Here is a 13,634-nt window from a genome sequence, read left to right as displayed (position 1 = left end):
AAGTGAAAATATCTGAACATTAAAAGGGTACTTAAAGCTTGAAATTCAGGAATATATCAATGGCTGTAAATTTTAAAGGGTAGTTATTACTCTTAACTCCAATCCTGCCCAACCTAAATTCTAACCTAATTCTAATTTTCTACCAGATCATTCCTAACACAAGGAAGAGGTTTTCCCAAGCACGAAGCAGTAGCTTGCTAGTCTTCCTAATCTCTATAAATGAAAAGAAGAACAAAGATCTGTGCTAACAGATGAACAGTCTTAACACTCTAGAACCAACTGATCTTGGTTTGGATCCCAGCTCCATCACTTGCAAGATGTAGGATTTTGGGCAAATAACTTCTCTAAGCCTTAGTTCCTAATGAGTAAAATGGGGATAATAAAACTCACTCCACAGGGTTATTGTAAAGATCAAAACAGATAAACCTATGTCAATGCTTGACACACAGAAAGATTCCAATAAAATGGTAGGGCTGGTAGACAGGCAGAAAGGGAGAGAAACAGTATTACTAGTCATATTAGTGTTAACAGTCTTATTCAAAAGCACATTCACTTACCCAGTGTGTTTGCCTTGCACCTACTAGAGCCAATAGCCAAAACAGCAGCAAAGCCATGTAATTTCTCCTGGGGAGGTTTTTCAGTGGATCCCTCTTCATTAAAGTTCTGTAGCAAATAGGTTCTGGAAAAAAAAAAAAAAGGCGGCTATGTGCAAGCTGAAGGAATCTACCCCTATTTTAGTTAGGAAAAACTAACCCTAGACCAATTGAAAAATGGGTATCTCAGTTTCCTGATTTTTAACTGTAGCTGACAGTGCCTGCCCCTTTTGGGTCTCCTAAGAAATCCAATGGGTAATTGTTTCCCAAAGAATATCCCATCCTCTGAAATGCTCATAAAGCGCAATTCCAGAGCAAATGAGCTTGGGAAACAGTGACTACTATAACTGCCTGATTCCCCCAGGCCTCAAAAGACAGACAACATATTTATTAAAGACTCTGAGAAATATTACATATACTTTTTTTTTTCAAAAGCATTTTTTCAAGTTTATTTGCCCAGGAATGTGTATTAACAGCTCAGTTTAGAAAGCGTCAGCCTCACAGGCCAGATTAGAGCCTGGCACTCTCACAGGCAGTCACGTGCTCAGCTCTGCTATTGCTGTACCAGTAGCACAGAGAAGAGGACTTGGCAAAAAAAAAAAAAAAAAAAAGAAAAAAGAAAAAGTACTTGGCACATAGCAAGCACTCATATTTGCTATTCATGTTTATTGCTCACATTTATTCCAAAATTTTGCCTTAATTAATAGTCCTGTCTTGCAAGGCATTCACACTCAAAGACATTAGTTAAGTTTTACAACAATCCAAATCCCTCTCAGCATCAACGCCCCACAGAACAGGAACGGAACAGCGAAATCCTACAGGGACCAGATAAATGAGCTTAAAAGGCCCAGTGAGACCGACCAAGAGGAAGCCAGTCCTTAGCTGTGGTTTGTTAGGGCAGGAAGGAAGACAGGACCAGTTTTGCCAGTTCTTCCAATGTAAGAAAAGGAAAAGCCAAAAATCTTGACTTGTGTATAAATTCCTAATTTTTATACACTGAAAATGAATTTTAAAGTACTTATGCTAAGCACATCTACAGAGTGTGAAATTTGCAATGTTTATTATAGAAAGGGCTGAGTTTCAAAGACTCTAACTTATTAAGAAATTTTTTTCTCTACCTACATACCGTGAAATTTAAAGAGCTTCATCTTAGTGAATAACAGAAATGACAGTGTTTGGAAAAATTACATTATCTTTCTCTGTATCCTACAAAAAAATTGATAGAAGATACTTAGATATTTATATAAATTACCTTTTTCTTGACTCTTCCTAACTATTTTAAAAGTCCTTTATCAGGCACCCCTTCATATTAGACAAGAAAACATTATACCAAGAAAAAAAGAAAAGAAAAAAACCCTAAAAACCTCTAAACTGATAAAAAGGAAAAAAGTAAAATTCTGAGGATCTACAGAGTGAACAGTACTCAAACTACCAAGTTCAATCCAAGGAATTTTCAGGCGCCTAAAGAAAGTAAACCACCTAAGCACCAAAATTCCCAATTTCCGACATCTCTGGGCAGGCAGCCCGTCATACCTAGTGAACGATGCGTAGGTGTCAATGAGCTGCAGTGTGGCTGGGAGCAGGTTCTTGGTGATCTCAGATGACTTATGAGGATCGGTCTCGGCAGCCATCTTGGAGAAATGCTCATCCAAAGAGACCTGGACCTTCGAGATCGCAGCATCAAGCGTGTAGATGGACTGCAGGCTAGGAATTTCATGGAGTTGCAAGATGGTGGTACAGTCGATGCTACAGAATGATGAGATCTTCAAAAATACCCAAGATAATAATTAGTTGTGGCAAAAAGCTATGGGAGAAGCCAAGTTCTACCACGGATCCAAAACTAACATACCTGTCGAGCAAAGTATTCCTCTACAATTTCCACATCATATTTCACTGAGCTGCACTTGCTGGATGCCAGTTCTAGGAGAGAACCAGCATGTTCAGCCTTCATTCCCTGTTTGATAAAGTGGTCCTATTTATAGCAAGAAAAAAATGTTCAAGAGATCAATACAGACAGGATCCAAAGCTTTCATTAGCCTTAAATTTTAAAGTTCCCAGAATTAGAGCATGTTGGCTTTGAATACCCCTCAGCAGCAAGCTTTGTGTTAGTTACACTGCAGTACCTTTATCCAGTTGACGTAGGAGCTGATCCGGAGGCGGGAAGACCACCGCAGAGTGTGTAGGATGTCACATTCACTCATCTCTGGCGAGTTCATGGCCAGCTGGTTCATGTAAGTCTTTGATGGTGGCAAAATCCCTAGGATCCTCCACAGTATCAAGAAGTAATATTGAAGGGCACAGGCCTCCTGGAAGAAGCAAAAAGAGCAGTCACAGAGGTAGAAGCTTTGGTATTGCCTCAAGGTCTCCCTAACAGAACTGGGTGGAGTCCTGATTTTCAACTGAGATTTGGCTCTCAAGTCTGTTTGCCTGGTCTTTCGACAGAATATACCTAAAGCAGAAAATGGTAAAACACACATATAAATAATCTGCTCCATATTCTGCACATTTCACAGGCCAAGAAAGCTATTCTCAGACAACTCTGGCTTCCAATAATTTACCAAGTAACCAAAAAAGAGTACAACATTCTCCTTGGCAGTCCCACAATTACCTTTCTGTGGCCTTAATTGCCGCTATGGCTTCTACAAGGCACATTCCTGGGACCACAGAAAAAGTTCAAGTGTGAGGCTTTCAATATCACTCATCAGCCAGTATTCACCGGAGATATAGGACTTAGGTGGCCCATTAACTCTAGATGTTAACAAACATTTCTCTCAATGTTAACAAAAATTGCAAAAATAATAAATTATCTCCAAGGTGAACATAACCACCCAAACTAGGTGGAAATAATGAAGTATCACGTCTGTTTTGCAAACAGATACTCAAAACTGACTGGATCCCAGGAAGAAATTTCTGGCAGACTGCTCCCCAGTAATTAAACAAATCTCAACTCTCCATAATTAGCCCACGCTTCCATGGTCTTACCAGGGCTGTTACATTCTTGTTTTCCTTTCTCCTGACTATATCAAGCTGGGACCCAGCTGCAAGCAGGGATGTCAGTGCCGTGTAGAGCTCATCATACTTAACAAGCTTGGAGAAAAGAACATCACATGCCTAATATCAAAAAAGAAAGATAATCATTTTTTTTTAATTTTTTTCCGACTATCTATACACTACCACTTCACCTCAGGATTGACAAAACAGCTTCTTCCCATTATAGTTGTTAATTTCTCATTGCAGCAAGATTCCTACCCACTCAGGGACCTCACTTAGTTTACAGGTTCTTGTAAGCAGACAAATGCAGGCTTTAGAATGAGACAACTATTTGGTCCATTAAAATAGTTGCATGAGATACAAACAAGAAAAGTTGTAAGCGAAAATGCTAACAGACATGGTCTTCAAGAATATGTGTCAGACGTGTCAACTACCAGGAGGGATGTCCCCTACAGCCAAAGTGGAGCCCAGCAAATCTATCTCAAAATAATATTTTCCTGGAGGGAGGGTACAGCTCAGTGGCAGAGTGTGTGCTTAGCATGCATGAGGTCCTGGGCTCAATCCCCAGTACTTCCACTAAAAAAAAAAAATTTTTAATTCCTTTCAGAATAAGCTCAAATACTAATAAAGACCAAATTCCCTCATTACAAAAAGTAAGTCATTCCCTTTCCCTGTTTGCCCCTGACAGACGTAAAATGGGAATTCTAAATTCCTGGTACCACAGAATCGAGTCGGTTCAAATCATCCTCTGAGGCTTCTGGGGACAGGACACAGTAGAATCTGGGTTGTGGGACAGCATCTGAAAAACAATGTGCTTATTAAAAGAATGGTTTCATTCTCAACTCTGTTTAACAAGTATTAAATGTAAGGACTAAGAAAGCACACCGGACCAGGGGTTCCCACCTTGGCACTATACACTGACACTTGGGGCCGGATAATGCTCTGCTGCGGGAAGCTGTCCTATGTAGCACAGGATGTGTAGCACTGCCCTGACTTCAGTCCAACCACTGCCAGTGGTACCCTCCAAGTTGTGACAACCAAGTATGTCTCCAGACATGATGCCACGTCCCCTCTGGGGGTGAAGGCCACAATCATCCCCAGTTGAAAACTTCTGCTCTATGAGATAACTAAGGTGCTCTACAATCATCAAGTTAACCAACAAAATTGTATCACTAGACTGCCTTAAACTTAAACTCTGTTTCCCCTATACCAAAGGGAGTAACCACAAAGAAATTCCAAAGATAATAAATTTGTACTAGGGCTTGATGAAAATTTCCACCAGACACTTTACATCTAATAATCCTCGGGATGAAAGCAAACACACACTGAAATAAACACAAGAAGCACTTTGTCAAAAGTATGAACAACTGCTGTGTGACAAACGCTAGAGAGAACGTCATGGCTCCCACTGTTTTCTCAAGAGTACATCACTGTGACCCAAAGAAATGAGCCCGTGGGTTAGAACCGTGTACCTAGGGAAAATTAAATTCAATCACTCGGAGTGGCAGGAACACACACACTGTTCTCTATGGCCAGAAACTAGGATTCCTAATTCTCGTGTCTCAATGCTTTCTATTTTTAAATTAATGTGGGATATGGGAAGCTCTGTTTCCACAAGTGTTTTGAGTCCATAAGTATCTGCCATCCACAAGGAGGAGACTAAACCGGTGACCAAAGACCCCTGAGGAGGCCCTAAGCTCCAAGTTCAACCTCTCCAATGAGAATCAGTAAGTCAGTTTTTTACTGACAATCTTCTTTCTGACCTGATGAAAAATGCTTAGACCAGTTCTCTTCCACTTCTTTGAACCCATGATAAAGAGGCGTGGTCGCCCGGCGGCTGCCGCTGTCCTGAGATCCACTTGCCCACCCAAAAGGAGGACTAAGCAAGTTATGCTGCACCTTTTAAAACACAAATACTCAAATTAAGAAAGATACACAGTTATCATTCTGCTTCTCACTACAAGCATGATATTAGATTGGGATATCAAAGTTTGGGAACCTTACAAACCAAAATAAAATTTTAGATTTTTCTGTGACCTTTTGGGAAGCACCTTTTTGCTAGAACATAAAGGGTACAGTGCTCAATGAAACGTTGTAAGAAACACTGAGTGTAATAATCTTTAAATGGCTCTCCCATCCTTATTTCGGATTCCTGCCACAAAGGAATTTACTAATCCATAAAATTTACTGCTCGACCATCATTCAGCCACTAGCAAATACTAACTGAGGCCCAACACTCAGGGCACTGTGCTAGACACAGGTAAAACGGGGTAGTTCAAAGGACACCGGTGAACAGAGTCTGTGATCCAATTTTAACAAACGCATCAAATCAAGTAATGTACATTTATTGCTTCTGGCTAAGCATTAAGTGTGGGTGCACAGACACTCTAAGTCCCAGTGGTCTTCCTAAGGCTACTCAAACGTGCCACAGTGAACACCTAAAACCTAAAGTGAGCAGGTCATTTTAGTTTGGATCATGGAAACCTAGTAACAATAATGCTCTCAATAACAACTTTTGCAAAAAAGAATGTGTTGGTCTGTACCTGCTCAAACAGATACACAGGGGCTTTTGAGTACTGATGGAGCAGATAATCAAAGATCAAAAGGAGGCGAGCCAGGATGAGAGGCACAGAGCGCATCTGGGCATCCATGTTGGCGCTTAATTCCTGGATGATCTGCACAAAAAGGGTCAATATGTCCCGCCGGCCTTTCTCACTGAAGTTGTGGAAAATGAGAAGAAGCAGCTGCAGGTGTTCTATATTCAAATCTTCTGTCTCATTGGGCACCACCCCTTGCAGGGCATTCTGCTTCATTGTCGACAAAAACCTACCAGAGAAAAAGTGGGGAAAAGTCAGAACATCCCCCAAGAATTAGAAGGTCCAGTGCTGGAAGAATTAAACTTCTCAGAACCAGACATTAAGATAACAAATCAAGGAAGACAAGAAGCCACATATATCAAGAAGATAAAAATTCAACCTTGGCTACAAAGAGCCAGATGCAGCCTTAAGAACATTTCTAAGAAGCCTTCAGCAATGCTGACTGCGGCCATAGCAGCATTAACCCCACCCTGCCATTCCTGACAGTGAAAAGAGCTGCAGGCTCCCCAACAGGCGGCTTTTTAGAATTAAATCTGGGCAGGCAGAAACAGTTTAATTACTTTTGCCCCACAACTTGATTCTACAGTTTAATTCTCGTTTTGAGAGTTTATACTACAGGTTAAAATCACTGCATGATAATAGTTGAAAATATCTCAATGCAATAAAAAGCAACAAAAAAGAAATTATACTATTCAGAGAACTTGTGAGAAAAGCTTTCATGTAAGAAAGGAATGGATGTAGCCAACTATTTCCACTGCCCTTGGCTATTAGGAAAGAGATTTGTGTTTTAATAAGGGTTTCACACACCACCTCCCCTCCCACCTCCCAGCCTTTTTGCAAGATTCTACCAGGAAAAAACAGAGTGAGTCTTTCGCATTCAAGGGGGTTTATAGTATCTCAAATCCAGCATTAGAGCTATTTGATCATGGAATGAGGAAGAGAAAAACAAAGCCTTTTAGGAAAACAAACTGCTTTGAAGAGTCCTAACCATGTAAACAAAAATGGCAAATATAGGTCCATCTAAACAGGATTTAGATGATTAATCTGAGCTTCCCCCAAGTAAAAAAATTCTTTAAAAGTTGTCCAAAAAAGACTGCAAGTCACTCTAAGTGGTTTCATGTTGAAAGCAAAATAATGAAGGAGAGAGTTGGCTTTCCTATTCCCTCTTTCAGGAAAAAAAAAAAAAAAACAGGTCAGGATAAAATTGGTTACATTCAGGATTCAGGTTCTGTCTCATAATTGCAACCAAATCCCCCATGTGCTAAAGAAAGATTCTGTTTCCTGACCATAGTTGATGTACTTCTGTTTTTCTGAACAGCACAACTCCCCCGCAAATCCCATCAGAAACACACTCCTCCACCCTTGCCACTTTAAACACTATCATCAGAGCACCATCTCAGAGCCACAGATTAACTACAAATAAGTCAAACAATTTTTAAGAAGTAAATACCTTCTCCACAGGGCTTCCACTGAAGTTATCTTACCTGTCCCAAACTTTAAGGCATTCAGGGACGTCCGGGTCACCTTGAGCACCGGCTTTGTGTTGCCAGATGAGCAAGAGGCGTGAAAGTACAGAAAGGCTTTGAGGGTGAATGTACAGGGGCCAAGGGCCCTCAGAAAAAGGAGCAACTCCCAGCTGCTGCAACAGTGTGTTCTGACATGAAAGATAACACAAGAGAGCATTAGGGAAAAAGGCAAGGAATGAGGCCAAAAAGTTACCAGTGCTCTCCACTACTTTTTAACACCCAGAGGAGTACTTCAAAGAAAGGAAGAGACAGAAATTCCGATTTAGAAGCAGTCTGGAAAAAGATCATTTCATTCAACACATGAGAAAAACATAAAGGAAAAATTACTAATCTATCCCCATAAACAGCTACAGCTAATCAGTGTCAGAAATGGGGTCCCAAAAAAAGGAGACGTGCATGGAGACAGCAGAATCGGGACCAATTTCCAAACAGATACTGTGCCTTTCAAAAGAAACTTCTTCACTAACTGTAAGAGCTAACAATTTTTCTTTCACAATCAGTTACATCCCACAAATAACAATCCAAAGGGGAAGATCCAACAACTTACAGGTCTAACAACTTGTATTGATAGTATTAACAGAGAATTGTGCCTCTAAGATGTCAAGGCATCTAGAATTAATCAGGGTTGTCTCTGCCTCCAGTTGTGGCCTGTCCTTCAAAGGAGCTTTCCTTTCAGCCCCGTTATCTAAGCTGCAACTTATCTTCTCAAACACACACACACACTGAGCAGGATGCCAGTGGAAAACCAGACAAAAGCCAGCTTCCTCATTTGGCTTCAGAAAACACAAATCACAGTTACCTCAGGACATAGGATAAATTCTGAAGTCTGCCAAATTAAATTATATTCTTATAAAACAGCCCAGAGGACCCTATTCCTTGAAAATATTCAAAATGTCACAGATATCAAGGAGAACTCCATGTGCTGGGGAGTTACCATAGGCTAAGTGCTGTACATTCACTGTCACACTAAACCTCAGAGCTGTCACGTCACATGGGGTGTGGTCCATTTCACTGAGGAGGGAAACAGCTCAGAGTGGTTTAAGAACAGGACCAAAGCCACAAGATTACCAAGTGAGAAAGCCAGGTTTCTCTCTAAAACCTACATTCTTAACTACTATGTTCAACACAGCTGACCTCCCAATCCCTAAACCCAAGGAAACAATTAAAAAAAAAAAAAAAAGCCTGAGCTGTATCAGAAGTATTAACTGTAGCACTATCGTAATAATAAAAAAAATCAGAAAAAATCAAATCAAAGGACATGCAGCCATAATGTTGGCAACTATGAACAGCAAGGTAAACATAAAAACATATTCTATATATACTATATACATACACACAATAGTAAAATCTGAAAAAGCAGAAAAAGGATGTATCAGTGTTCTGGTGATAACCATAAAACTATGCCACTACATGGACAGGGACTATAAGGAAACATGGAAAAATTAAAATCATGAATTTGGTGGAAAGATGATACTTAATGTATATTCCTTATCATGTTATTTATACAACACTTTTTAAGTGAGCTTTTGCTTTGTGTCAGTTTTATGTGCCTCAGTTTTTTAGGCCTCAGAGCCATAAGAACGAGCTAACATTCCTCAGGAGCCTAGTTATGGCTACCACTCAGACTTTTACTAGCTCTAAGAAGAACTGACTTTCTAAGTAGTAAAACTGAGCCACAGCACAGCAAAATCCTGGCCTGACCCACTCCTCGCCAACCTCCGAGTACCTTTTCTCCACTCCTCCTTCACGCTGGCATTCCTGAGGTTTCAGCCTCAGCCTTCATCTCTCTCACTATTCCTGATCCATCTAATTGTTTCTCATCACTTCAACAACTGCTTCTTAATGGAGGACGCCCAAAGCATATTATCAATCTTAATTTTTAACTCCTGAATTTCAGGCTCCCATTTCCAACTATTTTCTAAACATTTTCATCCGACTAGAACCTCAAAACTTCCTATTTAAAATGGTTTCTTTCAGTAGTAGTAATGGTGACTATTTATTTAAACTAAAAACACTGGTAACATACAAATTGTTTTCCTCATTTGATTGAAAGGGCTATAAAATTCAACAGTCTGACAAAGGAAACAACAATCACATAGATGATGCCTCTGCTGATCGCCTTCAGCTCACTCCTTCCTTCAAGGAGAGCCTCACACTCGGCTATACAGTTTTCCAGATCACACAGTGACCCCAAGGCTGGCCTACTAAAGGGACTGAAAGTCATCACACTGACTTGTTTGTTTTTAAAAACAGAGAAAAATGGCAAATTGTGCCTCAGGTACCCAAAGAACCCAAAGGATCATTCTGAGTAAATGTGAAATAGGTGACCCATGAGTAAACACCACCTCTGAAGTGACTTCAGGGTAGAAGAATGAGCCACGGAGTACTCAGTATCAGTCCTTCTACCTGCAACCCAGCTCTCCTCCCTGACTTCCCCGTTTCTATTAAAGACAACAGGAGCCTTCTAGTTTCATTTGAGTTTTAAGGATTTTAAATCTAGGCAGTAACTTATATTCCGTCCTCTCCTTGACCTTCACCCCATTCAAATAATTTCCCATGATCTGTACAATAGGTCCTTTACCCATACCACGTCTCCTCTCTTTCTCATGATCCCTCACTAACTTAAGTCATCTTTATTTCTTCAGTCCCTATAACAGTACCTGGCACATAGTAAGTACCAATGAATACTTATGAATGAACCTAGATCACCAGAGTAATAGTATTATTAAGTTATTATAGTTTTATATGCAATGTTAAATACACAATGTTAAATAATAATTGTTAAAAAACAGATTTTATTAACCTCCCTTAGAAGACACTGTAAGTCAGGCACCTTGGGTAACGCAGCTCTGTATATTACTCCAAAGAAACAATACCCAAGGTAGGGGAACTCGATAGCAGAGAGGTTACACAGACCATCCTTTTACTTTCTGCCACCATAGCAGTGAAACATGGGGGAAGAATTTAAAATTCCAAGTTTGGAAACAGAATGAAAAAAGAGATTTGAGGATATCTTCTGAATAAAATCAGTAGGTACGGACAGCCAGGTTGCATGTCCACACAAGGTCTGTAACTATGTTGAAAACGCTAAGAGGGCAACATCATTACAGGACTCTTAAGAATCCTATTCTCCAGAGGAAAATATTCTTCCCCATCACTTGGACAAGCTTAGACAAGAAAGGGCCAAATCTATGAACTTTGGAACTTCCCTCGATAAACTCAGATCTGGGCAAGGAGCTGATGACTGTGGCAGGACACTGTGAGCCTGTAGTCTGAGAAGGTGCTGCAAGCAGTATACTTACTGAAGCACTTCCTTCTCTTCACCTTAGACTGGTTAACAACTTTCTACTTTAGGTAAGTATAATAAATTTTATAATTATCTTTTAAACAACAAATAAATGCTTAAGAATTTCTCAAATAGCATGGGGTTATGTGAATCAATTTTAACCTCTTAAAATAGTTTGCTGAATTTTTGTCCCTTTGGGGGCAAGTGTAAGCTCTTAAACTGTGTTTTGATTCTGAGCATCCACTGAAACAATCTTAAGAGTGACAAGAAAATTTTCAAAATACTCTTAGGGCAAATTATTGGAGAGCTACCAAATTAAATTCTACTGAGGGCTGGGGCAGGGGGTGGTCACAGTAACTAGAAATCTTCATTTTTAACAAATTCCCCAGGAATCTTTATGTACGCAGAAGATGAGAACCACTAATTCTGATCATGTTAAAAAAGTTATTATCAAAATATGACACTGCTAAATGTTGGGAGAGAACGTGGATCCACATATCCCTGACACACTACTGGTGGGAGTAAAACCTGGTGCAACTACTCTGGAGAGCAGTTTGGCATTATCTGCTTAAGGTCACATACTCTAAAGCCTGTCAATTCTACGCCTACATATATATTCCCAAGAGACTCACTTGTAACAGGGGACATGTATAAGAAAGATCACAGCAACACCTGGAGTAGCAATAAAACTTGACACCCAAATGACCATCACTGGGAGAAGGCAGACGAATAAACTGACATAGAGTCACAAACACAACAGGATATCACACAGAAGTTGAAACAGAAACTACAGAAATATGTAACAATGTAGATGGATTATGGCAAAAAAAGTACTAAATAATATTAAGTGAAAAAAAAGCTGAAAAAGTTGCATAGAGCATGAAGTCATTGCTAAAAAGAAATAAATAATTTTAAAATTTTAAGTATTCCTTAAATGCAAAAACAAATACATACATGAAACTAATGAAATGAGGAATTTAAGATTTAGGATTCAAAGTATCAGCTACTTCAGTGAGGAAGAAAGCCACAACGTTTAGAAGTCCACAATCAAGATCGTAGACTTTATTTTGGTGGTGGGTTAGCAAGTAAGGGTGTATGTGAGAGCACCTCTCTCCTGTAATTTGACTGATTCTTTTAAACCACGCATTTTAATTTATATTTCTTAGATTACTGACGCTGAACATTTCCTATGTTTGTTGGCCATTTATATATATATATTTTTTTAATAAAATGCCTTCTTATCTATTTACTTTTCTACTAGGATAGTCGTCTGTGGTTGTTCTTGTAGTTTTTCCTTTTCTTTAAAGCTTACTAGGCGACTCGGGGATAAAGGACACATTTTCTTTTCCTTGAAATGGTGCTAAGTAAGGCAGAGGGACATATAAGAAAATCTCTCAACACTCTTGCCAGTGAGGGGATTCCATGACACACTGTTCCTCAGCAGCAGAAACGACTGCAACCTACTGAGTGCAGACGGAGAGAGCTCCTGGCCGAAGCAGTCACAGTGCACACAAACCTGCAGGTTAGGGGACTGAAGGTCAGAAGTCACCAGAGAGTGGTTGAAGTGATAGAGAGCAGCAGCAAACTCTTCATCTGATGAACCTTGAAGACAAGTGGGAGAACCAATTATTGAGCATCTACTTGACACATCGCACCACCCTACAACAGCCAAACTCCACCAGGAAAAATCCACCAGGCGGGTATCCTGTCTACTGACCCTTCAGTCCATCTTTGTCCACCTCCTTAATGATACTGGCCAGGGTGGCCATATGGTGCTCTGAAAGAGATACACTCAGATAGTTTCGGATAAAATTGTTTCGAGAGTTCAGCATGGAAGAGGTGATGAAGTTCAAAATGTTGGAAGCCAGACCTAAGAACTAAACAGAAGACAAAAAAGCTCATATCAGGGTCACAAGCCCAGAGCTCCCACAAATCCTAAATACAAATAGAAAAGCAAAAAACACCCATAGGTCTCATGCAATAAACACAATGAATTAAAGAATTAGATTTTAAATCAGCTACAGTGGAACTAAGTTTAATTATGATAGTCTCTCCTATGTGATTCTACCAGTTATAGAAGATGGCATGCTATTTAATAATACAACAGACTTCAAGAAATACTGGACAAACTTCCAAATAGAAAGTCTTCCAAAGGACTTCCAAATAGACGGACTCATTTCTTTCACTCCTCTAAGGTCCTGTGTTTGTCTAGCTCTCAGATATTACTGATATATTCAATTCTGAAGCCAAATTATCATTACAACATTTGGAATTTCCAGGTCTTTACTTCTCTATTAAAATTAAATTATTGTGTGAATGTTTTATATCCATGTACGTGACTAGACTAAGCTGTATGAGAGCAAAGACTCTACCTGGCTTGCTTACTGATACAGCTCCTGAAGAGCCGCTGACACATAGCACGTCAATAAATGCTGGCTAAATGAAGAGTCCGCTATCATTTATGACGTACCAGACCTAAGCTAAGGGCTCTTCACTTCTCCACAACACTCTCAGAGGAGGTATAATCACTTCCATCCAACAGGAGACAAAACTGAGGCTTGGAGAAATTCAGATTCTTGCCCAAAGCCATAAAGCCAGTAAGTCACAGAAGGAGGACTCAAACTCACTTTCATCCAACTCC

General features: G+C 39.8%; 1 protein-coding gene across 4 annotated transcripts in view; it reads right to left on the bottom strand.

The window, feature by feature from the left end:
* UBR4 (ubiquitin protein ligase E3 component n-recognin 4) overlaps window positions 1-13,634 on the bottom strand; it is a 122,433-nt gene that overhangs the window by 88,688 nt on the left and 20,111 nt on the right. For all 4 annotated transcript variants that reach the window (XM_072975260.1, XM_072975262.1, XM_072975263.1 and 1 more), the window contains exons 16-26: window positions 12,711-12,870; window positions 12,510-12,595; window positions 7,666-7,835; window positions 6,128-6,410; window positions 5,348-5,483; window positions 4,304-4,383; window positions 3,576-3,704; window positions 2,717-2,899; window positions 2,443-2,565; window positions 2,127-2,356; window positions 558-679 (exon numbers count right to left, since the gene is read on the bottom strand). In XM_072975260.1, coding sequence (XP_072831361.1) covers window positions 558-679; window positions 2,127-2,356; window positions 2,443-2,565; window positions 2,717-2,899; window positions 3,576-3,704; window positions 4,304-4,383; window positions 5,348-5,483; window positions 6,128-6,410; window positions 7,666-7,835; window positions 12,510-12,595; window positions 12,711-12,870 — 1,702 coding nt within the window. The remainder of the gene's footprint in view (window positions 1-557; window positions 680-2,126; window positions 2,357-2,442; window positions 2,566-2,716; window positions 2,900-3,575; window positions 3,705-4,303; window positions 4,384-5,347; window positions 5,484-6,127; window positions 6,411-7,665; window positions 7,836-12,509; window positions 12,596-12,710; window positions 12,871-13,634) is intronic.

This window comes from Vicugna pacos, chromosome 13 (genome assembly GCF_048564905.1).
Source record: "Vicugna pacos chromosome 13, VicPac4, whole genome shotgun sequence".
NCBI lineage: Eukaryota > Metazoa > Chordata > Mammalia > Artiodactyla > Camelidae > Vicugna > Vicugna pacos.
The sequence above is the reverse complement of the archived record's forward strand: the minus strand, read 5'-3'. Positions and strand labels throughout refer to the sequence as shown.